At 39.6% G+C, this 26,778-nt stretch overlaps 1 protein-coding gene across 1 annotated transcript in view; it reads left to right on the plus strand.

Annotated features, from left to right (window-relative positions):
- WDR70 (WD repeat domain 70) overlaps window positions 1-19,479 on the plus strand; it is a 133,250-nt gene extending 113,771 nt beyond the window's left edge. Inside the window, exons 14-18 of the mRNA XM_054397660.1 lie at window positions 4,237-4,337; window positions 6,191-6,270; window positions 8,483-8,599; window positions 9,075-9,237; window positions 19,303-19,479. Coding sequence (XP_054253635.1) covers window positions 4,237-4,337; window positions 6,191-6,270; window positions 8,483-8,599; window positions 9,075-9,237; window positions 19,303-19,387 — 546 coding nt within the window. The 3' untranslated portion in view covers window positions 19,388-19,479. The remainder of the gene's footprint in view (window positions 1-4,236; window positions 4,338-6,190; window positions 6,271-8,482; window positions 8,600-9,074; window positions 9,238-19,302) is intronic.
- Window positions 19,480-26,778: the final 7,299 nt, after the last annotated feature.

Raw genomic sequence — 26,778 nt, forward strand, 5'->3', positions numbered from 1 at the left:
TTGAACAGCAATAGTACCAAACAGCCTTTGAACTGTTACTAGTAGTGCTGTGCTCTCAGATCTTAGAGTCACGAAGATGGCCACATTATTTCCATGGATGAAATTATTTTCAGGATTTTGTTGACAGGTTTCCAGGACTTCGTGTTCCAAAGATACACTGTCCAAAACATCCAGTCATTACAGATAGCTTTTTCTGAAATGTTGAAGATGTTTATGTGATAATGCATTTTGCATGTTACCATTCTTACTTGTTATAAGAAGACATTATTTTCCCTTTGCAAAGCAGAGGTGTGACCAAAAATTTTTTAGATTTCAGAATCTGCAGATTTGTCTTGTTTCAGACTTAATGTTGCAAAACTAAGTTATTCTGTGGTGAATGTTTGAGTCAAGAATTAGTTAACTGAAGGATTTTCTTACTGTTCTAGTGTTCGTAATTTCTCAGTCTTGAAGCTGTCCTCCAAATAGTGCTTAGGGTTACCACTGTACCACAGTACATTAGAAGTTGGAAGGGATCTCCAGAGATCATCAAGTATGACCCCCTCTGCCAAAGCAGGATCACCTAGGGTAATCCACACAGGAATGCATCCAGATAGGTTTTGAATGTGTCCAGGGAAGGAGACTCCACAACCTTACTGGCCAGCCTGTTCCAATGCTCTGGTTAGTCAAGTGTTTTGTGCTAAGTTTCCATAAAACTATGTTAGGCAATTTACTTCCCTACTTTTCTACTTATTTTACTAAGCCAGCTTATTAAGTTGAGTGAGAGCTTGCAGTTGGTGTTTAACTGCTGAGATCGTTGCTGCTAGTCAAAGCTTCTGTCTCAGGGGCAGTTACAACGGAAGTATCACCTTGTTTGTGTTGGGTTCCATTGCAGGGCCCAACCTTAAAATGAAACAAGTTATTTTTAAAAAGTGGTTGCATAGTGGCAGATCCCATGGGCATTTGCATCAGGCAAAAGAGCATTGCCAGCAGAAGGAGGCTGTTACTCCCTTCCATGCAGCTGTGGTGAGACACATCTGTAATTCTGGGTCCAGTTCTGAGATCCCAGTACCAGAAATAGATTTAGAGTGAGTCCAGTGAAGGACTGCAAAGATGATTAAAGGTTTGGAGGATCTGGCACAGAAGGCTGGGATTGCTTATCCTGGAGAAGGGGTGGCTTGTGGGTGGTGTTACATAGAAGTACTTGAAGAGGGACAGGATTGTGAAGCAGAAAAAGCAGAGCTCAAGGGTGCACAGAACTAATTACAGGAAATTCCACTTAAAGATAAGAAAATAGATTGTGCACTCTTCCAACAGCAGCCGTTCTGTAATTTTGTGTAAATCTGTGTACAATTTGGTATCAGTGGGTGGGTATCTACCAATGTGCATAGGTAGGCCAGGCAATCAAGACACTTCTTTTCCTGCTATTAATGTACTTATGTGTCTGAGAGGTAGGGCCTTGATTGAGATGGAATTTGATGTTTAGCATTTCCAGTGATAAAGATGTCTACCTCAGTTGTTCTACGTGCAAACGGAAAGTTATAGGCACTGAAAGATAAATGTTCTATAAGAATTAATTACTTTTATATGATAAAGATTGCCCTTTCACCTTCACTCACAGTATTAGTGCTAGTGTACAAGGATCTCTATGTATAGTCAGAATTTTTATTTATGTAGGGCTATATGATTGAGATTTAGATCAGGAGTTCAGTATTTTGATATTTTCAAAGTATTGCTCATTTCTAAAATTATCTGAAAATCTGAAAAAAGTATTTTTTATTATAAAGTAGGTTTATATGTCAGTGGATTAATAAAATTACTTGCATGTCCAGACCTTGTATTTGTTTACTTTCAAACAAATTATATTTTGGAGATGTTTTGTGGTTTCTAAAGATTTATAAGGATGCATTTTATAGCAGTTTCTTTTGCCTCCTTTGGAGCACGTGCCGTGGTGGTTTTAAGTGTGCTGTGTATGTTTGACAAGTTAGAAACCTAGCAATCCCCATCAGTGCTGACCCACACTGTCTCAGGCTTTGTTTTTGTTGGCTAGTATCCAGTACCATGCTCTTAAACACGTTTACTTAACAGTTAAAAATGTGGGAAACCACGCTAACTACAAACTTTTTAAAAGACTGGCTAAACACATGCAATAAATATTAATAAAAGAAAAGGTTAACCACCTTTGACCTTCAATACTTGTTATTAGCTTTGTGTGTTTTAGAGTTACATAGCATTTTGAGTATTACGTAGCAGTGTGTAGGAGTCTCTTATTTAAGTCAAACAATTCTTTAACAGCTCTGAATTTGTAGCAGGGATCATGGACACAATGCATTATAAGAATTCTACTTTGTACTTCAGAGTTACTTGTGAAAAGATTGTTGTCCTTTAGTTGTATTTAGCAAGTACTTATGTTTGTATCTGTAAGTAAATGGGAATGTATAATGTTGGATGTTTTACTGGGGAGTAATGGTCAGTTGATGCATTTAAACTCAGTCAATTTTTTTTCTGAAGCAAGAACACAAAGCAGGAGAACAGCTCAGAAGAGAGTCATCCATCATCTTGTAAAAAATGAGGCTCTGATTCATTATTGCTGAATGGGCTTCAGAATTTTTCCAAATCTTTTTAATATTATATTTCTCATAATTAAAAAAAAAAAAAAAAGGATCTGGACCAAACCAGAAATAGTATGGAGCATGAAGTGGAAAGTGATTCAGAAGTCACTAGATCTGATATATAACCATTCTTTTCCAGATTAGGTGGTTCTCATCTCCCACATTAGGCCTGCATTAAATTGCTGATTATATTTTATCTTTTCTGTACTTCTCTTATGATTAGTGGTTCCCATTTTATTTTATATGCTGTGTTATGTACCAAAAAAATGCATACATGCATATATATATGTATATATACACACACACACTTTAATGATGGATGATAGTAGTTGAATATTGAATTATTAATTCATAGAATGGCTTAGGTTAGAAGGGACCTTAGAGTTCATCTGCTCCAACCACCCCACCCTGAGCACGGATGCCTCTCAACTAGACTTCGCTATGCAAAGCCTCATCCAGCCTGGCCTCAAACACCCCCAGGGAAGAGGCATCCACAGCATTTGTGGGCAACCTATTCCAGAGTCTCACCTCCCTTGTACTGAAGAACTTCTAAGAACTTCTTCCTAAGATCCAGTCTAAACCTACTCTCCCTCAGGTTAAACCATTCACACTACAGGAAGAGTCTATTCCTAGCTTTCGAGAAAGGATAAGTCGTTAGCTTTAGGGGAGGAAAATGGCTAGAAAAATGAGTATAGTTAAGTGAAATACTGAAAGGCCAGTGCATCTTGCTAGCATTTATTGGATGCATTTATTTATTGGATGCATTTATTACATAGGCAACACAAACATTGTTAAGACTCATCTTCAGTCTTGGACAATAGCCTTTAAGGAGTTACTATTTCCCAGAAATACATCTTCCCCTCTAGTTGGTCAAAAGCATGGACTGGTTTTATATTTTTGTTAAGATAAATTGAGTCCTTCATGGCAGATTGTGCCCACTTCTTTGGCTCTCTTGAGTCAGAAGCTTGAGTCTTAAAGCGTGTCTGTGCTGGACTGGTTAATCAGACTGAATACAGTAATCTTACGGAGAGTCAGCGTCACGTGGAGAACCACACTGTGTGTGGAAAAGAACAACACTCTTAATGTCTGAAAATAGGTTTCTCTGCTGACTAGACGGGTGACAGAGCTGTGAGACACTGGCTTCAAATACCAAGTTCTTCTGGGTGTTGTGGGGAAGAAATAATCAAGAGTGAAAATCAGCTGCTCTTCCATTTCTGCAGTCAGCAAGTGAAAGGTCAGCACTGTATGAGAAAAAGGAAAAAAAACTGATAAAGGACAGGGTGGCAGAATTAAGAATTAAAAATAAAAACGTCATGAAAGCTTGCGCTGCAATATCTGAAGCACTTCATTGTTCTCCTGCAAATCCCCCTTAAACTTTACATTTTCATTATGCCCGTGAAGACCGTGGTGCAGTTACCCTGTGGAAACCACCGGTTAGCACACTGCCACTAATTTGTACTTCCTTGTCTGCCTATGTCTGTGTATTGTCATTCCTTTTACACTGTATCCTGCTCTGGAGAGGAACTTTTATTCATTCACATATCCAGCTTGTTCCTGCTACAGTGTGACTTTGATCCAGTATTTGGCAATATGAATATTCATTGTAAGATACAGATTAATGATGAACTATTAATGTGTTTTATTTCAGAGTGTTGTGCGTTGCCTTTGGCATCCTAAGTTGAACCAAATCATGGTTGGTACAGGAAATGGTTTGGCCAAAGTGTACTATGATCCAATCAAAAGCCAGAGGTATGTAATCAAGAAGACATTTTTCTCAAATTTAGCCTAGTTCTAAAGTTCTATGATTATGCTATGTGATGGTTTGAAACTGTCTTTTTAATTTTTTCCTTGCAAAGTTCAAAACAGAAAAGTGAAAGATTGTAAATAAGTCACTATTTGGTATAAGAAAGCAAAATACTGATTGTTCTAAACACTTCCATTGGATAAATAGAAGTGTTTAAGAACTATTACCCAAAACAAAGTGGGCACTCTGCACATTCTGCGTTCTGCAGTGGGAGCAGTTGCTGGGCTGTCTGGTTGCTGTTTCTTCTTCTCTTCTGGCTGAAGACAACACGTACTGACCTTGGCAGCTAAGTTAACAACTTTCTGATTAACAAACTCTGCTTCTCTGTCCAGGGGGGCCTGGGGGGAAGCTCCTGGGAGAGAGAGAGGCCCCTTTGGGAGGGTCCCCTTGGGGGGAAGCAAAGGGAGATCGGTTGTGCTTTTTCTGTTGATTGTATGTATTTGTGAATGTTGTGAATTTTGTATGTTTGTACATATTCATTGCATTTCATCGTAGATTTTAGACTCTGCTTGTAAATACAGCCTTCATTTGCTTCCAGACTGAGCTAGCCTGGTTATTGCTGGGGGGGGGTGGGAATTTCAGCTTACACCGACACATGCTAAGAATTAGAAAACCTGCTTTTGTATCCTTTGCTTTACTTGCTGGCAGTTCTACCTGAATTTACGAACACTTTCAATTTTTAATTGCATGAAATCTGCAATAAGAATAACCTTTCATGTGATCACTGGAAGGTGCTGCTGCAGTGTTATTAAAAGGATATTTATTGCATACAGTAGTTGGGAGGTTTTTTTGTTTGAAGTAAAAATTTTTTGTAAAAGCATTAGCTTAAACTTAAGTGTCTGTGAATTAATAATGGAAAACATAATTTGATTGATCCTATCACATTTAGGTTTTGCCTTTATATCTAATGGAAAGGGGTGGTAGTGATTCATCAGAAGGTGGCTTATCAGCCAGGAATGAAAAGAAGAAGACTTAACTAGTCTATAAATACTTCTTTTGCAATTGTTTTTCTTTTACTGTCTTGATTGGCTGAAGAACTTGAGCATGCTTCCTTCCTGTAAGCAGGGGGAAAGTCTATGCTTCATCTATACTAAGCGGTATATTCTTCTCCTATATGCAGTCGTCCTGTTTCGCCAAAGACATCCAAAATGATACTGTGTTACAGTTCACCATTTCTGGATACCTACTGTGACCTGGACACTTTGATGTGAAGATAAACACTGGTTTTACAAGATTATTGGAAATAGGTTTTCTTTTTTTGGTCTTTATCAGTTTGGAGAACAAGAGAGTTGGTCATAATCTTTTGGACCCCTCTCCAGAGGGGGTCTCCTAGTCATAGGAGGTGACCTAGCTCAGTTTTGTGCTTTGTTTGTTTCCTGGTGTTAATGATGAGGAGGAAAATTCCACCAATTTAAAACAGTCTTGCTGCAGCCAGGCTTGGGCAGTCTTTCTTGCTGCAATATTACAGATACCTCTGGTTAGGTAACTGCCACCTCTGCTGCTAAGCGAGAGAACTAGAAGCAAATAATTACCCATGTTTGGAGAGGAACACTTTCAGTGTGCATGCTACAAGTACTGTGGACAAATGAAGTGTGAAATGAGTCTTCCACCCTTATTTCCACATTTCTTATAACTGCTCTTTAGCAGAAACATTAATCTCTCTTACATGTGAATGGACAGGCAAAGATACGTGTATTCATGAATATGTAAAGTACTATATAATTTTGTTGACACTGTCTTGAATAAAAAATAGTTTGATAAAACCAGACCAACTAAACTGCTGTATGTTTCCTCCTAGGGGAGCAAAATTATGTGTTGTCAAAACAAAACGAAAAGAGAGACATGCAGAGACTCTTACACAGGATTACATTATAACACGTAAGGAATTTAAACATATCTTTATAACAGCATTCTTAGCTCTTTCTCAGTTTGAAAGTATTTGCAGACCATTTAGCTTTTTTGCTTCCCACAAAAAGTTGAAGTCTTTCGTCAAAATACTCATCATTGGTGCGAGATGTTAGTGCTTCATACAATTTTTGATAGTTTTACACAACCAAAAAATAGCTGAAAGAAACACCTCAAAAACTTCTGGGTCTTTCTTAGATCTTCATTGTATCATTTGCCAATAAATTGGTAATTGTGAATGGGTTTAGGATGTATTCTGCCACTTGGGACCATTAACAGTACTACTGGCAAAATTGGAGACGTTAGAGGTAAGTCTTGGAACAAATTCCAGTGAATTTTCAAACTTTAAAACTTGCCCAGAATTGTATGGGGTATAAAATAGCTTAAAATATCTCTCTAGCCTCAGGGTTATACTTGTGTGTTCATATTGAGGCTCACTGATGCTTAAGAAATGGCTTGTGTGAAATGAGAACAGTTACACAGTTGTGCTGTCCTGCTTCTCTTCATCCTTTTCCAGTTACAATATGTTTGGATTCAGCTCTATTTTCCAGTAGTCTTGATCTTAGAAATAGCTAAAACCACTTCTGTAGAGCAAAACAGAGATTTGACAGCATAATAAATAAAAAGAAAGTTTAGAACGAGAAGGTCTGGGCAGTCTCGGTAACCAGCCTCCTATCACAAGGCATTTTGGTTCTGGGTTCCCATCTCAAGTACTTTCCAGCTACAGCTGTCTCCTGCTTACCTCATTGCTGCAAATGTCCAGCTCCAGTTTTTGGGTAGCAGTGGGTAAAGTAGCAGCTGGCAAAGTTTATTGCATATTTAGGAAACTTTTCAGAGGTTAGATGTCTGTCATTTAAGCTTACAGGTCAAACTGGAAAGAACTGAGGATCTCAGGAGTCCTTTTCGCAAAGTGAAGCAACTTCTTTTTCCTTCTCTTCCTTTTAGTGTTTTATGGGTTGGGGTTTTTGTTGTTGTTGTTGGTTTGTGGGGGGTTGCCTGGGGGGTGGTTGGGTTGGGTTGGTTTGGTTTAGTTTGGTTTTTTTACTTTTCCTTCCCCTTTGGACTTCTAGCTGCTCTTTAATGTCAGGATTGCCTGTAATAGATATTTAAAATGCAAGAATGTTATTTTGAGGGATTAGGTGTTACTATTAAAACAGAAAAATATGCAGTTTGGGTTTCCCTTAGGCAGTCTGGACTCCAGAAATGGCAAAAGCTGGGATTTGTGTATTAGTCACCACAGATGCTCTGTGCAAACCTATCAAGCTTTGTGCTTGCCAGCAAATTGTCCCAGGCATTTCATACTTCATGAACTCTGCAATAATGAAACCTAAATATTTATTTCCAAAGATCTGCTGCTGTATCACCTGGCTGTGACTTCAGTCAATCTAATAAATCGAGCAGGCTTCCAGAAATAATCAGAAAAATAAAGCTGATAGGTCCTTAGATGCTGCCTTCTGGTTTTTATTCAGTGTGGTGCTACTCCCCCTATACTTTTGACACCAACATAATTTCCCACATTTTGGAAAACAGCAGCAATCAGTACACCACAGGAAAACTGTGTTACTCAACATGGCATTTCTCTGCTGCTGACAAATGTGTCTTGTCTGAGCAGACCAAAACAATTACTGTGATTGAGGATACTGTAGCAATGAGGAAATAAAAGTTTTCATCTAGCCAGATTGTCTCAGATATGGGTAATCTTTGAACCTTGATTAATCTCATAATTTAAGAAAGAGTATGATTCTGACTTCATATGCAGAAACATTACATTTTGGATCATGGAGGTGATTCCATCCGTCTATGTTCCAGATCCAAGAATGAATCTAGGGTTTTGTCATGCTCTTAGACTATCAGAAATGTGTAGAAACATGGAAAGTTCAGAAAAAAGCAACCTGTTGGTTACAGTGCTAATGCTGAGAACTGAATGACAGAGGTATAAGTTAAATATGCATAAACTGTGCAAACAGTATTTCAGATGTAAAGCTGTTGCCTGAAGGAACCCTGGAAATCTGGCTGCTTTCATCTTTGAAAAATTAACTCAGTAAACCACTGTTTGGATACAGAAGAATTGGGAGGCTGCTTCTGCCACATTTTCCATTGCAAGGAGTAATCCCAGTCATTGTAATTTAAACTTAAGAAATTTGAACTTCTAACATTTATTTTTCTCCAAACCATGACCCTTTAGCCCATGCACTTCCGATGTTCCGTGAACCACGACAGCGAAGCACCAGGAAACAGCTGGAAAAGGATAGGTTGGACCCCATGAAGTCTCACAAACCTGAACCTCCGGTAGCAGGACCAGGTAATCAAGGCATAGTAATTTCAGGCTGCCATTTGCCAAAGGGACCATCATGCTTAGGTTCTATACTTTCGCACATTTTCATTCAAACTTTTTTTGGGTGGCCCCTCCACTATATATGTATATGGAACCAGGACCACTAGTGTGACAGAACATTGGAGTAGGCTGCCCAGGGAGGTTGTGGAATCTCCTTCTCTGAAGACACTCAAAACCTGCCTGGATGTATTCACGTGTGACCTATTCCGGGTGATCCTGCTGTAGCAGGCAGGTTGGACTAGATGATCTTTCGTGGTCCCTTCTAATCTATAATATCCTGTGATTCTGTGACTTAACATCAGTAAAATGTGAATGCAATAATGTCTTTGTATCAGGTCAGTATTATTGACACAATATTTCTCTGTTCATTTCTTAAATATTTTCTCTAAAATACCTTTTTGTTTTTTTCTTTTTCTTTTTTTTTTTTTTTTTTTTGCTACAGGTCGTGGTGGGCGTGTTGGAACTCATGGAGGCACCTTGTCATCCTATATAGTCAAAAATATTGCACTGGATAAGACAGATGATAGCAATCCTCGAGAGGCTATTTTACGTCATGCAAAGGAAGCAGAGGAGAATCCATACTGGGTTGCCCCAGCATATGCTAAGTAAGAAAACAATTAAAAATACAGTATTTCTGGAGGCCAGTGAGAGTTTGGTAGAAATTGAAGAGCTATTTTTAATGGTATGCTTTGCCTCTTCTGGGTTGATTCCATGGACATGTAAAACAAGAATATGCCATACTCTGTTCTAAAGACAAGAATTTCCAGGAGGTTAAATTGTTGAAATTCGACATTTCCATTTTTAAAACATACCTATCAGTACTAGAAGTAATTTCTAAGCTTCCTAAGTTGTTTAGAATTTTCCCTAAATAAATACCTGAAATTGCAATATGGCTTTTAATAAGGTACTGTCCCAATGAAAAACTGTAAGGATAAGTTTTCTAATGTACCTTCTAGTTCTGACTGATTCTTAGGTTAAACTTTCAAAATAATTACTTTGTGTTATGACAGCATATTCTATATAATTTCTTGAATGTCATTTTACTTTACTTTTTCCTACATAGGGACCTGAGTACCTGTTTAAATGAACTTGTTAAAACTATAGCAAATGTATCATTTGCACCAAGAAAATCTCCTATTTCAAAATTCAACATAAAGAAGTTAATATTCAGTTGTTGTTAAATTAAAGATAATAAATGTAAAGAAAAATAAAATCTTGGTAATCCTGCAGAAGGTAATTTACTCAATTTAAATTGTATGTGTGAGTGTGGTATTTGCATGTATGTGTCACAATGAAGTTTGTGCATTATACTTCTAGAATGCTTTCTACTAAAGATTTTTTTTCTAAAAATACATAAGATTTGAGCCATTAAATAAATACATTCATAATAGTGCTAAAAGGAATTCTAAATAAATGCACATCATACTAATGAACAGAAACTACCCCTTTAAAAATTACTATTATTTTCCACATTTTGTTATTGTCATTGATGTTTTTGTTACACAAAACTGGGCTGAATGTTCGTTAGTACATTACTGAGAGTAATTTCTTTATTAGTGTTTAGCTCTTCAGTGAAACAATCATCACTTCTTTCAGAAACTCAAAAAATATTTAGAATTGTAATAATTTCTTGTGGTGACAGTTTTCTGACTTGATCCACATGTTCACAAATGTAATTGAGTAGCTGTTTCGAAGCAGCTTAAGAACATCAATGACCCAGCCTGACTTTGACTAGGTAGTTAATAAGTGTAACACACTGGTAATTATTAAGTGTGGAATTTGATGTTGTAGATTAAATCAGTGTATTATACAGTATCATCCTTGTTACTAAAGTAGGAGTATTTGTAAGCCTGTTTCTCTGACAGTTGTTATAATTAATGTGCTACGTACCAATTTTTAATTATTTTAGAGTTCCTGTTGCTAGAGATTAAATTTTAGTTTGAATGTGTAGGCACCTGATTTTATTTGAGATACACAACTACCAATTCTTAAAAGTTAATGCAGTCACACATTCCATCAGGTAGATAGATATCTCAATGTTTTTGGCTCAGGAACTGAGCCAAAGTTTCATCTCTGACATGTGCAATGTAGTAGACATGAAAGTTTTAAAACATAGCTGTATTTCAGGAGGCTTACTTTGTCGGGTGGGCAGATCTTGTTACAGTTGCTTGTTAAAGATGTAGCTGCAGGGAAAGGAGAGTAGTGGGGAGGATGCGCATCCAGACTGCTATTAACTTGCAGTCCAGACGGTGATATGCATGTGGAAGAATTGAACTGCAGCCAGCAGTATGCTGCCTTGATGATTTTGTCAGCTGATAAATCTCATGCCAGTGAAACTGACATTACACTTGCTTTAAAAGCTTGACTGATGTACTCTATGTAGAAAGCATTTTAATAATAATAATTTTTAATGTTGTTGTTATTACTATTAGCTAGGACACTGGAATGCAAAACCTTTCTTAATGACTGTGTTATGTTCTTAATGTACAGAAATGGAAGTCTATACTTTAGCTGCAGACCAATGGCAGTCATAGGTTTCATTAGCTGCTTTGCCTCCATGCATAGATAATAGAGAAAGCTGACTTTACAGGACATGTATATAAAATACCTTACAGTCGTTTTATATAAATTATCATGTAATACTGGATTGTGAGAGTGTCCCTGGTGGCTCTGTTAAAATCAGGAGTTCATAATAATGATCAGTGTAAAAATACAGGGAAAGTGACTGCTTTGGCTATAGCTTAAGTTATACTAGAGCGTTAGGAAAGGTCTGATACATACTTAGAATTATATACTGTCTTGATACCTAAAAAATCTAGTACATTTCTCTTTTTTTTTAATAGTATTTGTTCTTTTTACTACTTTATTTCTCTGCTGTGCTTCCAGATTACTTGTAGTAAATTTTCACTTAAATGTGGTATAGAACTATCCATTTAATATGTCTCTTGTTAGATGAGATGTTTAGCCTTGTTTTGTCTAACAAATGGCTATTTGCTTACAGTTTCTCATTTTCTTTCTTTAGGAAATGCCTAAGGAAACTGTGGTTACTTACATTTCTTATGTGGTGATTATGAAATAATTTAGACTGAGAAAACCAGGAAATACTCTTTCTGGTTGATCAAACTTTTCATAGGGTTAGAGTTCTTCTGATTCATCCTAATGCGATCACTCTACATTACATAACTGATTTTTATGGGGTTTTTTAATTGTATTTTTACTTCAATAATTCTTACGAGAAATACCTGCAACATGACATTTGCTGTTAGTTTATACATTGTATGTAAATCTATTTTCTTGTTGTGGGAATTAAAGGTGCCCCATTTATTCTTGAAGCCAAATAGTAATTTGTGTTATTTATCACTTGAAAAAATTTTCAGGCTTGTTGTCATTAGGCTGACCTTTCTGTTTCACCTAAAATTTGAGCCAGAAATGGGTGGGGGAAGTATGTAAGAAGCAAAAGGATGAGTGTAAAAAACCAGATGCTGCTGAAAAGGATACTGGGAATGATAAGCACATGCTGAATCAGTAGATGACATATCACAGAACCCCAATGTGAATAAAGTGTCAAATAAAGATATGATCAACACAGTAGAAAAGTCATAATGGATGAGGATGAAGAAAAGACCTTGAGATTTTTTCAGGGAAAAGCTTGTTAGAGACCTTGGCAAGAGCCATTCCAGTGGACTGAAAGGAAAGGAAGGACAGATTGAAGATTTCAAGCAAAGAACTACAGGAAAGGAACTTGAGGCATCAGTTATAAATGTTTGAAAATTACATTCTTTTTGTGAGCTGTTTGTTTTAGCACAGCTGTACAGAGATAGTATAATGACTTCAGATGTCCCTCTGAAGTACCAGCAGGAATTACTAAGCATTGTAGCTGAGGGCCTAATCAAGTCCAAATGTAGCTTTCTTCTGTACCATAGGGAACGTGTGCGTGAAATTTCCCTCCTCACCAAGATAGTTCGGAGTTTTTAGAAAACACCTTTTGGTTTAGTGATGTTGTCTCTACTCTATTTTGCTGTCTTTGTCATAGCTTTGTGTCACAGGCCTGTCCATGGCACGGGGTTAGAGTAGATGATCCCTGAGGTCCCTTCCAACCATTCTATGCTTCTGTGATTTGAAGCAACAGCCTGTATCTGTACTGTGTTCACCGAATTTTTTCTCAGGGGCAGTGCCTGTGTGTGACGTGTCAGTCATATAGAGGTTCAAGTATCTTTAGCTGAAGAAGTGGGACTGAACAATGTTTTGTAACAGTGATTTTGTTTACACATGTATTTAAGCTGAATTTTTTTAAGTAGGTGATTTTGAGAGGGATGCCCTTCAGATTCACAGAAGAGTCTGTCTGGTTAATGGCTAAGGAGTACAAAGTGGCCTGATGCTAAAAATCTTCACTTTTCATCAGGGAAGCAGGCGTTGTGACGTTATTGCGGTTTCCAATGTGCTTGCAAGCCTTTTTGCCCGCTTTGTTTCAGTGCAATATAAACACAATTTTCAGAAGTTACTGTGACATGAGTCACATGCTGAGATATGCAATTGTCATCTCCAGCTGGTTTAGCTGTTCTAGTTTAGGTTTTTTTATATGCTAGTCTATGAACCTCAGATGTTAATGAGCTACTTTTATTGGATCCCTGAAAGGTAACTGAGAAAAACAACCCATAACCAGAGGGATTACTGTGACTAAAGCAGTCCGCATGGCACCTGGAAATTTTTAAGGGATCTGCATGTTTGAGTATGTTGAAACCCTCTAAAACAGAGGGAAGTTTGCAGTATGAATAAATTGTGTTAGTTTGTTTTCCCACAATAGGGATACATCTGTCAGTGTATGAGATACTGGTTTTCAGCAGACAGTTCTGTGGAAACACAGGATTCTATAATTACTTAGCTAGGAAAGGACCCCTGGAGAGCACCCACTCTAATCTCCTGCTTTGAAACATGTTCACAAAGTGGAAAAAAGCACCAAGTATCTTGAGCTTTTCCTTATCCTACATTAGTGTGTTATTGGCCCTTTGGGCACGTTTTATTTTGTATTCATTTGGCTGTCATTGTAGCTGTAGAAGCCCTTAGTGTTGCCTCTCATATTTCTTTCCTGTTTTAACTCAAGCTGAGCTTCAGCTTTCCTAGCTCTGCTCCTACATGTTCCTGTAGTGCCTCTGTTCCTCTTTGCTAAGGCTGTCCCTGCTTTTTCTGTCTGTGATCTTCCTTTTTTGGGTTTGTGGTTTATTTTGGTCAGAAGATCCCTCCACATCCATACGAAGCTTCTCCCAGACTTAACTTTCTGCACACAGAATGGAATGTGTTTTGAGAAGGTTGTCCTCAAAAATCAACCAGTTCTCCTGGACCCCTTTGCCCTTCATCGCATTCTCTAGTGGGGTCTGCTGAGCAGATGCTAACAAATTTAAATCAATCCCAAAAGTCAAGGATAAATAAATATGAGAAAATTGATAGGGAAAAGAATGCAGCTTTCCATATGTATTATTTTAGTCTTCAGAAATAAAAATATTTTAAAGTTTTAAACCTATTTTGATAGTTTTTGTATAAGTGCAACAAACTCCTGCTACACTGGCAATCTCAAGTGCAGTTGCTAAGCAGAACATAGAATCATAGAATCAGCCAGGTTGGAAGAGACCTCCAAGATCATTCAGTCCAACCTATCACCCAGCCATGTCCAATCAACTAGACCATGGCACTAAGTGCCGCATCCAGTCTTTTCTTGAACATCTCCAGGGACAGTGACTCTACCACCTCCCTGGGCAGCCTGTTCCAATGGGCAGTCACTCTCTCTGTGAAGAACCTTCTCCAAATATCCAGCCTTATACCTCCCCTGGCACAGCTTGAGACTGTGTCCCCTCGTTCTGCTGCTGCTTGCCTGGGAGAAGAGACCAACCCTCACCTGGCTACAACCTCCCTTCAGCTATTTGTAGACAGCAATGAGCTCACCCCTGAGCCTCCTCTTCTCCAGGCTAAACAGTCCCAGCTCCCTCAGCCTCTCCTCACAGGGTTTGTGTTCCAGGCCCATTATCAGATTCGTTGTCCTTCTCTGGACATGTTCTGGTACCTCAACTTCTCTCTTGAATTGAGGAGCCCAGAACGGGACACAGTACTCAAGGTGTGGCCTGACCAGTGCTGAGTACAGGGCCTGCTACACTATTCCTGATACAGGTCGGGATGCCATTGGCTCTCCTGGCCACCTGGGCACACTGCTGGCTCATGTTCAGCCTACTATCAACCAGTACCCCCAGGTCCCTTTCTGCCTGGCTGCTCTCCAGCCACTCTGTCCCCAGCCTGTAGCTCTGCATGGGGTTGTTGTGGCCAAAGTGTAGAACCCTGCACTTAGCCTTGTTAAATCTCATCCCATTGGCCTCTGCCCACCCATCCAGCCTGTCAAGGTCCCTCTGCAGGGCCCTTCTACCCTCCAACAGAACAACTCCTGCTCCTAACTTGGTGTCATCTACAAACTTACTGATGATGGACTCAATCCCCTTGTCCAGATCATCAATAAAGATATTGAACAGGATGGGGCCCAGCACTGATCCCTGGGGGACACCACTAGTGACAGGCTGCCAACTGGATGTGGCACCATTCACCACCACTTTCTGGGCCCAACCCTCCAGCCAGTTCTTGACCCATTTCAGAGTGAATCTGTCCAAGCCAGAAGCTGCCAGCTCTGCCAGGAGCTTCTTGTGGCAGACAGTGTCAAAGGCTTTGCTGAAGTCCAGGTCGACTACATCCACAGCCTTCCCCACATCCATCAGACAGGTAACCTGATTGTAAAAGCAGATCAGGTTGGTCTGGCAGGACCTGCCCCTCCTGAATCCATGCTGGCTGAGCCTGATCCCTTGACCATCCTGTAGGTTCTGTGTGATTGCACTCAAGATGACCTTTTCCATAACACTGAGGCAGGCTGACAGGTCAGTAATTTCCTGGTTCCTCTTTCTGTCCCTTCTTGTGGATGGACATCACCTTGGCCAGCTTCCAGTCATCTGGGACCTCACCAGTGGGCCAGGACTGCTGATAAATGATGGAGAGTGGCTTGGCCAGCTGATCTGCCAGCTCTTCCAGCATCCTAGGATGGATCCCATCAGGTCCCATGGACTTGTGAGGATCCAAGTGGCTCAGCAGGTCCCTTACTGCTTCCTCCTGGATTCCAGGGGGACTATACTGGTCTCTGGCTCCATCTGCCAGTTCAGGAGGCCAGTTGTCCTGAAGACAACCTGTCCTACTATTGAAGACTGAGGCAAAGAAGGTGTTAAGTACCTCTGCCTTATCCTCATCTTTTGTTACTATATTCCCGTCCACATCCAATAAAGAGTGGAGGTTGTCCTTGCCTCTTCTTTTGCCATTAATATATTTATAGAAATATTTTTTATTCTCCTTTACAGCAGTGGCCAGTCTAAGTTCTAGTTGGGCTTTTGCCTCTCTGATTTTTTTTCCTACAAGACCTATCAATGTCCTTAAGCTCTTCCTGGGATACCTTCCCTTTTTTCCAAAGTGATACACCCTCTTCTTTTCCCTTAATTCCTTTAGAAGCTCCTTGCCCATCCAGTCTGGCTCTCTCCCTCGTTGGCTCCTCTTCCGGCACATGGGCACAGTCTGTTCCTGTGCCTTCAAGAGTTCTTTCTTGAACTAAGTCCAGCCTTCCTGGACCCCTTTGTTTTTAAGAGCTGTTCCCCAAGGAACTTTCCGAGTTAGTTCCTTAAATAAGCCAAAGTCTGCCCTTCAGAAGTTCAGTGTGGAGGTTTTGTTGATGCCCCTCCTGGTTTCACTGTATTTTGAAAACTCAATTATTTCATGGTTACTGGACCCCAGGCAGCCTCTGACCACCACATCTCCCACCAACCCTTCTCTATTTGTAAACAGCAAGTTGAGCAGAGCTGCACCCCTGGTAGGCTCACATAACATCTGGGATAAGAAGATATCCTCCATACACTCCAAGAACCTTTTAGACTACCTCTTCTTTGCAGTGTCAAATTCCCAGCAGATGTCTGGCAGATTAAAGTCACCCAAAAGAACAATGGCAAGTGATCTTGAAGCAGCCTCCAGCTGCTTGAAGAATAATAAATCAACCTCTTCTTCTTGTTTGGGTGGTATATAACAGACTCCAACTAGGATGTCAGACTTGTTGGCCTTCCCCCTATTTTTTACCCATAGGGACTCAATCTGATCATCCTTAATCTCTACTTCTATGATGTCCAGACCCTCCCTAATATACAAGGCCACTCCTCCACCCTTCTTCCTTGCCTGTCTCTCCTGAAGAGTCTGTAGCCATTGATTATAGGGTCCCAGTTGTGTGAGTCATCCCACCACGTTTCTGTGATGGCGACGACATCATAGTTTTCCTCTTGTACCAAGGCCTCTTGTTTGTTACCCATACTGCATGCATTAGTGTACATACACTTCGGCTGGGCTGCTGGTTTTAACCCTATCTCTGGCTTACCACCCTCAGCCTCCTTTGCTTCATCTTTAGTACTGTTGTGTTTAATCCCTTCCCTCTTCAAGCCTCATTTGTGTTTAAATTAAATTATCACTGCTGATAGAGCTATAGCTAAACCAGTGGTTTATATGCTTATTTCTTTAAAATGATCAAGTGAATCACCTGAGGTGCCCCAGTTACTGTTGTGTAGCTTGTGGAGATACAGTAGCTCACATTTCAACTGAGCTGAGGCTAGAGCCATTTATTTCATGGTAACTTAAAAAAATGAGATAGCACTGTATGGTTTTGCTTTAGCTGGTTACTGCTAGATTGTGCTACAGTTTCTGGAGTTTTTCTCTCAACCCACCTGCAGCTTTGCTGCATTCAGTAGCATACTTATGTTAGATGAAGCCTATTGCTTTTGTCTGTAGCACTTTTATGCTGGAAAAAACATAGGATCTGGTGCTTGTTTCACAAATTAAGTTGTTCTTCTTGGTTGGAAGTTTCTAACCAGAATTATGACAGTTTCAGGTTTTGTAGTCAGAAATGGTAGGTTTATAATTGATTGTTTGTGCTTTACTAATAATCATCGTAATACTGACCTGATGTGATCCTAGGTCATTGGGCATTTACCTTTCATCTGTTCTGATAAAAGGAAGGTGCACTGCTAAAATGGACTAAGTGAATTTCAATCAGTGTATTTTGAAATAAGAGAAGATTCTGCAAATTCCACCTCTTAAACAGCTAACCAAATGCAGCATTTCAGATAATGTAGCTGTCCTCCCTGTTGTCTGTTTTGGATCAGAAGTGGGTTACTTTTTTTTTAATCATCTTTCAGTGATTGGTTAAGTAGAGTTTTTATAATTATTGTCCTTTTTTTTAAAAAGTGGAATTTAAAAACGGGCAAACAAACAATTCTACATTCCATGGTGACTGCATAGAAACTAACTTTTAATAATGGAGGTCCTTATCTGAGTACAAGATCTGCTTAAGTATACGCCTGAATCCAGGACCGTGTGCCAACAGAGTCCTGCAGTAGGACCATCTCTGGAACATCTTTGTATACTTCTTACCTCTGTGGCAAGTTTGGAGGATGGAAGAGAGAGCAGGTCGATAAAAAGATCCTGTATACAAAGGACGTTGTCTTTGACTAGTTTTGTTAATGTTAAAACTCTCTTTGTGCCACATATAACAAGTGGAGAATCCTGGAGTTTAATAGCCAGTGCCTTGCTACTATTACTCTTCAAAGTTAGTGGCAACATTGAATTATGTCTATTGTGTTAAGTAAGGCAGACACAATTTTGTTAAGGTTTATGCATTTTATAGAGTCTGCCAAATAACAGTTGTTAGAATAATAGTGCTGTAAAAACATTAGTTAATACATTAATGAGAGGATGACTGCCTTGGCTGCATTTTGTACTTTGTCGTGTCTGAAGTAATGAGAAGTCAAGCACCGCCAGCATCAGAAATCCAGTAGTTTCAGCTCTGCAGTGATTGTGCTGAGAGTTAGGTTGGAAACGAGGACCATGCAGTGATTAAAGTGTAAAACAGGGGAACTGAATGTCCAAACAGTTTATTGAAATGCTACTTGATACTGTGTTTGTTTTTAAAAAGTAATCAATAATTATTTTTGTAAAGTTTAAGTGTTATTTAAAATACAAGTAAACAGCAGAGGAATAGATACCATCAAGCTTGACTGTAGGATACACTGTGTTCTCATATGTAGATCATTAGGGTTTGTATGTTATGGTAGTGCTGGATAAAGTTTCTGGGGAAGCTGTCTTTCATGCATAGGCTAAGCGAGAAACCTGATAGCCATTCTGTTTTCGTTTACTACCTGCTGTCATACTATATAGTGTATCAAAATGGAGGTTTCTGGTTTTCAGAACCATGGAATGAGAAGACCTGTAGCTCCATTTTTCTAGCATTGTATTAAATTGACATGTTTCTCTGTTCTATCTTGGTTAATGGAACACACAGAGAGTGGTTGCGTGCTGAAGAGGAATTAATATTTGCAAAAGCTGTGTGTTTGTTATGCTTGTTCTTTGCCTGAGAGCTGAAAGTTTCTTCAGTTCTTAGAAGGTTCATTGGTAGGTTTATATTGAAAATGAAAACCAGGCAAGTTTCTAGGATACTCTTTTTAAGTAAGCAAAGAACTGAATGTGTCTAGTGCATGTCTAATAAAGTTTTTGATAAAGGATTCTAGTCTGACCATTATTTTAATTGTTTGTTGTTTTTTTTTCCCCCCAATATTTTCTAGAACACAGCCAAAAACAGTTTTTGCAGAAGTGGAACCAGAAGATGATGAAACAGACAAGCCAGAGTGGAAAAAACGTAAAATTTGAAAATTTTGGTTTAAAGAATAATTTCAGCACATTAGGAAAAAAGTACAGCATTTAATTCTTTATTTTAGGTAGTGAGTCAAAAATTTAAAGCAAAAATTGCTTCAGTTCATAAAACTTTCTGCACTGTAAAATGGGATTGTTGTATTACAGTGGATTGTAACCCTGCATCTGAATTTTGTAATAAGTAATTAATTGTATTGTGCAAAGAGCTTCTCTCCATGTCAGTTGTCTAGATTTGTGATTCAAATGAAAAGAATTTCTTTATAATTATAGTGAATTCATTTCATTGCGAATTTTTTTTAATTACTGCCAACTTTGCAAATGCCGTGTCATGACAGCATTCAATGATTTTAAGTATACAAATAAACTAATACAATTTCTCAGGCTCCTTTTCATTTTTTCTAGTTAAGATTGAATAAATTACCCCCTTTGTTACAAGTTAACACTTTACATCTTTATTTAATTAATGTGGAACAGTCAAGTTAAGTTCGTTAATGCCTTCACATAAGTTCTAATTTAGTTCACACTTGTGTGTGAATTTTAGAGAACATTTTTTATGGTGTCCTTACTTGAATTACGTTCCTTTTAAAAGTATGTGTAGTATCTCAGTAGAAGTTCACGCAGTTTTTGTTTTTCAGCAATGTGAAATTGGAATGGACGATTACATATTTTGGGTTAATAAAAAAATAACATGCTTATCACCTAAGCAATGCAGAATTTTCCTCACGCTTACTATCCCTGTTAGTTTGTATTGATGAGTGTTAGGATAGAGTAGAGCTGTGCATTTACTACCAAATCCGTGTTATCTTTTGACTTTGTGTGCCTGAATTATGTATATCCTGCCTCACACCCTCTGAAGACTAGCCACTATAAAGTGGTTTCTTCAATAGTGAAAGTTTTCTTTGTTTTACACAAAATTGTGATTCTGCATGTCATAAAGTGAAGGCCAGATTTAAAATTAATGTCCTTTAGAGAAGGAGAAAGGAACCTACATTAATTTTAGGTATTTATAATGTGGTCATAATAATACACAATATGCTAAGTTTTCTGATTGTAATAATATACAATATAGGAACACTCCACATTTCCATTAGGAGCAGAGAGTAATAAACAATCGAGCTTTTTTAATTATGAATAGATTCAAAGGCATATTTTAACACTATATTTAGCGAAGCACTTAATCACCTTCCAAACCTCAAGCAAATGGTCCTGATAGTTAGCAGAGCTTAGAATTTTTAAAGCATTGTTCTGTATCATTATATGATTTGCTTTTTGAAGTTTATCCTTATTTTTCAATTACCGTTTTTAAATCTTAGGAAAAAGTAAGCTTCACTTTAAAAGGTTGTGTTGGCATAACATTCCTACCACAAAATATTTCGCTGGTTTTATTCAGTGTAGCTCACTAAATATTCCACAACTTGACTTTGTCCCTTGTAAAAATATTTTAATATATACTTGTGTAGAATAGCAAATCAGTGTTGAATTTAAAATTGCAGCTGTATTATGTGGAATGAAAGACTTGATACCTAGGCAGACAGGAGGAGAACAAGTACTAGATGAAGAGCAGTGGTAGTTAACAAGACCTTATGGGTATGACTTACCCATGCAGTGTCCCCCTCAGCAAATAAATATTAAATAGCATTGTTTCCTTGTTTCCTTTAAGGCTATTTTTTTGTCCTTTTTTTTTTCCCATGCAAATTATGCACTACAAAATAATTTTCTATAAAATAGATTTCTATAAGGTTTTTAAAGGATTAATATGTCCTTGATTATAGGTTGAAAATTAACATTTTATAATTTCTGTTATTAGTTGTTCACTAAGGTGGTGTGGCTTAAGGAGCTGAGCTGCAGGGAAAGGCACAATGAGAAAACTACTCTTGAGTTTGAGAGGAGCTGCTTCTTCAGTCATATCAACTAGATCTTGTTTCCTAGTTTGTAGAACAATGAGTTCAGTAAGTGAACTCTGCAAAGGTTCCATTAGAATTTCTCTAAGAATTCATCATTGTAACTTAGAGTGATTACCTTGAATGGTCATTTTAGCAGCTTAGAATTTAAAACAATGCCCATGCAGATATGTGTTTAATAGGCTTAAAACTAACTTAGATTGTACTTACACTGTTAAGTCTTGACTTGGTTGGTTTGCCATTGCCAATCACAATGGATTTTCAGGCATATTCACTAACAAGGTGAATCTTAAAACATTTTGAAAAGCTGAACCCTTTGAATTGTCCAGGGGAAAAAAAATCTTAACATCTAAAGTATTAACGTGATTAAGTATTTGGGCGTGAAAGACACAACTCAACATGCCAACTGGAACTGTAGAAACTATACTTTTAATTAACCTAATATTTTTAAACTTCACAGAGGATTCACTAATTTCACTGGGTTTCACTACTGGCCACATTTTGCTCTTGGTCCTCAATGTGTCCATATTTAGTGTTAATGTGGCATAATTTAGTGTTAGATGGGCTTTTATTTAAATACTTCACAAAGTGGGCATTTTGTTTGCTTGCTTCCTTAGAAAACCTACTTACAGGGATGCCATAATCATCACTATTCTGATGTGCAAAATTGCCTCCTCCATATTCTCTGCACCTTAAAAGATGTATCTTTACAGTAGTTTACAATCTTTTGTCCACTGTGTTAATGACTAGTTAAGACCAGCAGTCAAACACTACATACCTGTCCATAAGGACCAAGACGTTTCCTACCAGATCATCGCAGCTTGCCAGCTACTAGTCAGCCTCTTTTCCCATTCCTTTTTTGTGTGGCTGCTGCTGTTCATTCAGAAGTCCTTGTCCTATTGTCCTTATTCCTTTGTCTTATCTTATTTTTTAAGTGTTCGTCAATAGGTGAGAAGAGTGCTAAGGTGTCTTTGAATCCTAACACTTTTCATCTGGCTGTTTGCAGCTACTTTGTAATAATCACATACCTAGTTTGATGGTTTTTGTCAGGCCTGCCTTTTCTCTACTGGGTTATAGAAAAATACGTCTTATGGGGAAGAGAAACCGTGAATCTTTATCCTATCAGTTTCATCTCTGGTGGACCCTAAGAAGTGTTTTGCAATGTGTGGCATTGCTGAGCTGAAGTGCAGTCCTCTTGGTAAAACCTTTGTCCATTAGTTTCTTTGACCTCTGATACCTTTGAGGATGTCCAGCTCGAGTAATTGGTACTTCACATCCAACCTGTTAGTCGCAATAGTATTGCAAAATACCCCTCTTCAGTTTCTTTCTCATATTAAATGTACATCCTCTTAGCCTACCTCTCAGCAATGGGAATTTACCAAGAGCCCTACAGCTACCCTCATTAAAAATTGGCAAGCTTGCTCTGACTTTTTACCACAGCTAGGCTAGAATCATGAAGTTCTGTCCACTGTTGTTGAGCACTTGAGTTCCTCTAAATTGTTGAACTGTTTCACACTACATGCCAATGAAAAGTTGGATAGTTGGCTAGCAGAGATGTCCTTATGTTTGCCTGGCATGGAAGCATAGATGCATCTTATTATATCAGTCTTTAAATCTGCTAGGATTTTTGGCTAATTCCATATGCTATTTTGCATACAAGGTATACTTCATCCTCAGGGAATCAAACATCTTATTGATTCATGCAGTCTGGATAGCTCTGAAACAAGATATGTGTGTGGCATATCATCCTGGTTGAAATTTTCCAAGGTTGCCATCCTACATGCAAAGGCATTGGAGCATGCTGTCAGTTCCCCAGTTCAGCAGCCTTGCCTTACACTCAGATCAGCTTGTAATCTCTATAAGCTATGTGTTCCTTGAGTGCCTTGGTAATACTTTATGATTTTGGCTTTTTGGGTTTTATTTGGTTGGTGTTTTTATGACTGATGTTCAAACAATATATTCATGACTCAAAAGAAAGGCATTAGATAGTATGTCTCTCTTTGGGTTTTTTTGTTGTTGTTTGCTTGCTTGTTTTGTTTGTTTGAGGGGGTTGATTGGATTTTTTGTTTGTTTTCACCTTAGATGCCATGTTGGACTATTGTATGTCAGGGCTATTACAATTTTTCTTATGCTTTAGAAGAGTACTGCAGGCTCTGGCATTTTCCCTTGTATCACAAAGTAGTAGATGCAAGAGATGAATATCTGCAGTCAATAAACTGAGCTAGGTGGGTCCTTAGGAAGTTATGTAGTACATTCTTGACTCCAGTTACAGCTATATCTGAAACAGTTCTGGCATGTTTATTGAAGCAGTTTTTTAACAATTCCTATAACAGACACTGTACAATTTCCCTAAACATTTTGTTCCAATGCTTCATTCTTCTTAGCAGTAGAATTTTTTTCATAATCTGTAAGAAAAATGTCCTTGCAACAATTTAAGACCATTATTTACTATCCTGTGCCCAGCAGTCATGGAAGTCTGTTTCATATTTGAGAACTGATTGAAGGAAAGAAGTCAGAGAGTTGTGGTCAATGGGACAGAGTCTAGTTGGAGGCCTGCAACTAGTGGAGTCCCTTAGGGGTCAGTACTTGGACCACTGCTGTTCAATATAGAATCACAGAATCAGTCAGGGTTTGAAGGGACCGCAAGGATCATCCAGTTCCAACCCCCCTGCCATGGGCAGGGACACCTCACACTACATCAGGCTGGCCAGAGCCTCATCCAGCCTGGCCTTAAACACCTCCAGGGATGGGGCCTCAACCACCTCCCTGGACAATCCATTCCAGGCTCTCACCACTCTCATGGGGAAGAACTTCTTCCTCATGTCCAGCCTGAATCTCCCCACTTCCAGCTTTATTCCATTCCCCCTAGTCCTATCACTACCTGATAGCCTAAAAAGTCCCTCCCCAGCTTTCTTGTAGGCCCCCTTCAGATACTGGAAGGCCACAATAAGGTCACCTCAGAGCCTTCTCTTCTCCAGACTGAACAGCCCCAACTCTTTCAGTCTGTCCTCACAGGAGAGGTGCTCCAGCCCTCTGATCATCCTGGTGGCCCTACTCTGGACACCTTCCAGCATGTCCATATCCCTCTTGTAATAGGGGCTCCAGAACTGGATGCAGTACTCCAGGTGGGGTCTCACCAGAGCTGAGTAGAGGGGGAGAATCCCCTCCCTTGACCTGCTGGCCACACTTCTCTTGATGCAGCCCAGGATCTGGTTGGCTTTCTGGGCTGCAAGTGCACATTGACAGCTCATGTTGAGCTTCTCATCCACCAGCACCCCCAAGTCCCTCTCCTCAGGGCTGTTCTCCAGCCAGTCCCTGCCCAGCCTAGATTTGTGCTTGGGATTGCCTTGACCCAGATGCAGGACCCTGCACTTGGTCTTGTTGAACCTCCTGAGGTTGGCTTGTGCCCACCTCTCCAGCCTGTCAAGGTCCCTCTGGATGCCATCCCTTCCCTCCAGCATGTCTGCTGCACCACACAGCTTGGTGTCATCAGCAAACCTGCTGAGGGTGCACTCAATGCCACTGTCCATGGCACCAACAAAGATGTTGAACAAGACTGGTCCCAGCACTGATCCCTGGGGGACTCCACTTGTCACTGGCCTCCACTGGGACATGGATCCGTTGACAGCCACTCTTTGGGTGCAGCCATCAAGCCAGTTCTTTATCCATCTTGTGGTCCACCCATCAAACCCATGTGTCACCAGTTTGGAGTCCAGGGTGTGGTGCAGGACAGTGTTGAAGGCTTTGCTCAGGTCCAGGTAAATGACATCAGTTGCTCTCCCCTCATCTATTAATGTTGTGACCTTGTCATAGAAGGCCACCAGGTTTGTCAGGCAGGATTTGCCCTTGGTGAAGCCATGCTTACTGTACCCGATCACCTCTTCACTATTCTTCTGTCTCAGTAGTGCCTCCAGGAGGATCTGCTCCATGATCTTACCAGGCACAGAGGTGAGACTCACTGGCTTGTAGTTCCCTGGTTCTTCCATCTTACCCTTTTTGAAAATGGAAGCTATATGAATATATGAGGAATATATTCATCAACAACCTGGATGAGGGAACAGAGAGCACTGTCAGCAAGTTTGCTGATGACACCAAACTGGGTGGAGTGGCTGACATAGCAGAGTGTTGTGTTGCTATTCTGTGGGACTTGGACAGACTGGAGAGCTGGGTAGGGAGAAATTTAATGAAACACAACAAGGACAAATGTAGAGTCTCGCACCTAGGAAAGAACAACCCCATGTACCAGGAGAGGTTGGGGACTGACCTGCTGGAGAACAGTGAAAGGAAAAAGGATGTGGGGGTCCTAGTGGATGGAAGTTTGACCATGAGTCAGCAATGTGCTCTTGTGGCCAAGAAGGCGAAGGGTATCCTGGGGTGTATTAGAAGGGGTGTGGTCAGTAGGTCAAGAGAGGTTCTCCTCCCTCTCTACTCTGCCCTGGTGAGGCCACATCTGGAATATTGTGTCCAGTTCTGGGCCCCTCTCAGTTTGAGAAGGACAGGAAACTGCTTGAGAGGGTCCAGTGCAGAGCCTCAAAAATTATGAAGGGAGTGGAACATCTTCCTTATGAGGATAGACTGAGGGAGCTGGGGCTCTTCAGCTTGGAGAAAAGGAGACTAAGGGGTGACCTTGTTAGTGTTTATAAATATGTAAAGGGTGAGTGCCAAGAGGATGGAGTCAGGCTCTTCTCAGTGATGCCCAATGACAGGACAAGGGGCAATGGATGGAAGTTGAGGCATAGGAAGTTCCATGGAAACATGTTCCATGGAAACATGAGGAAAAATTTTTTCCATGTGAGGGTGACAGAACAATGGAACAGGCTGCCCAGGGGGGTTGTGGAGTCTCCCTCTCTGGAGATCTTCAGGACCTACCTGGATGAGTTCCTGCGTGGCCTGGTATAGGTGATCCTGCTTTGGCAGGGGGTTGGACTAGACGACAGGGGCTTGAGGTCCCTTCCAGCCCCTGACAATCTATGATTCTGTGATATTCTTCTTTGCAGCAGCTTTTTATTTGTTTGAATAATGTTAACTTATCCTGACTCTTCTTATTGTTTCAGTTTACCTTCATGGTTATCTGTTTTCTGGTATATCATCACTTACTTTTCTATATGCCTTATTATGATTGTCCACAATTCTTGAAGAGTGCTGCCCACAATATATCTGATGTTTCAGATGAAATTACTATTTTAGCACCACTAAGTGAACAGAAAACTGTTTGCATATCTTATTACAGTCACATTTTTGTCTCTGCATTTTGGCCTTACAGATTCAATTTCGGGTCTGTCCCCTCACAACTCCAGAACTTATATTGCAAAGCTGCTGCCCAGCCAGTTCACTGTCTAGTGGTTTTGTCTTATCCTGAGGTATTGGTCTTTATCCCTTGTCCTGCATTTCATTGCATTTTCTCAAAAACATATCACTGTTCTGTTCAGGTTATGTTGAATTTTCTCTTGGGCCCAAAATGCCTGTAACTTTTTACAGTTTCAAATT

The sequence above is a fragment of the Indicator indicator genome, chromosome Z, assembly GCF_027791375.1.
Source record: "Indicator indicator isolate 239-I01 chromosome Z, UM_Iind_1.1, whole genome shotgun sequence".
NCBI lineage: Eukaryota > Metazoa > Chordata > Aves > Piciformes > Indicatoridae > Indicator > Indicator indicator.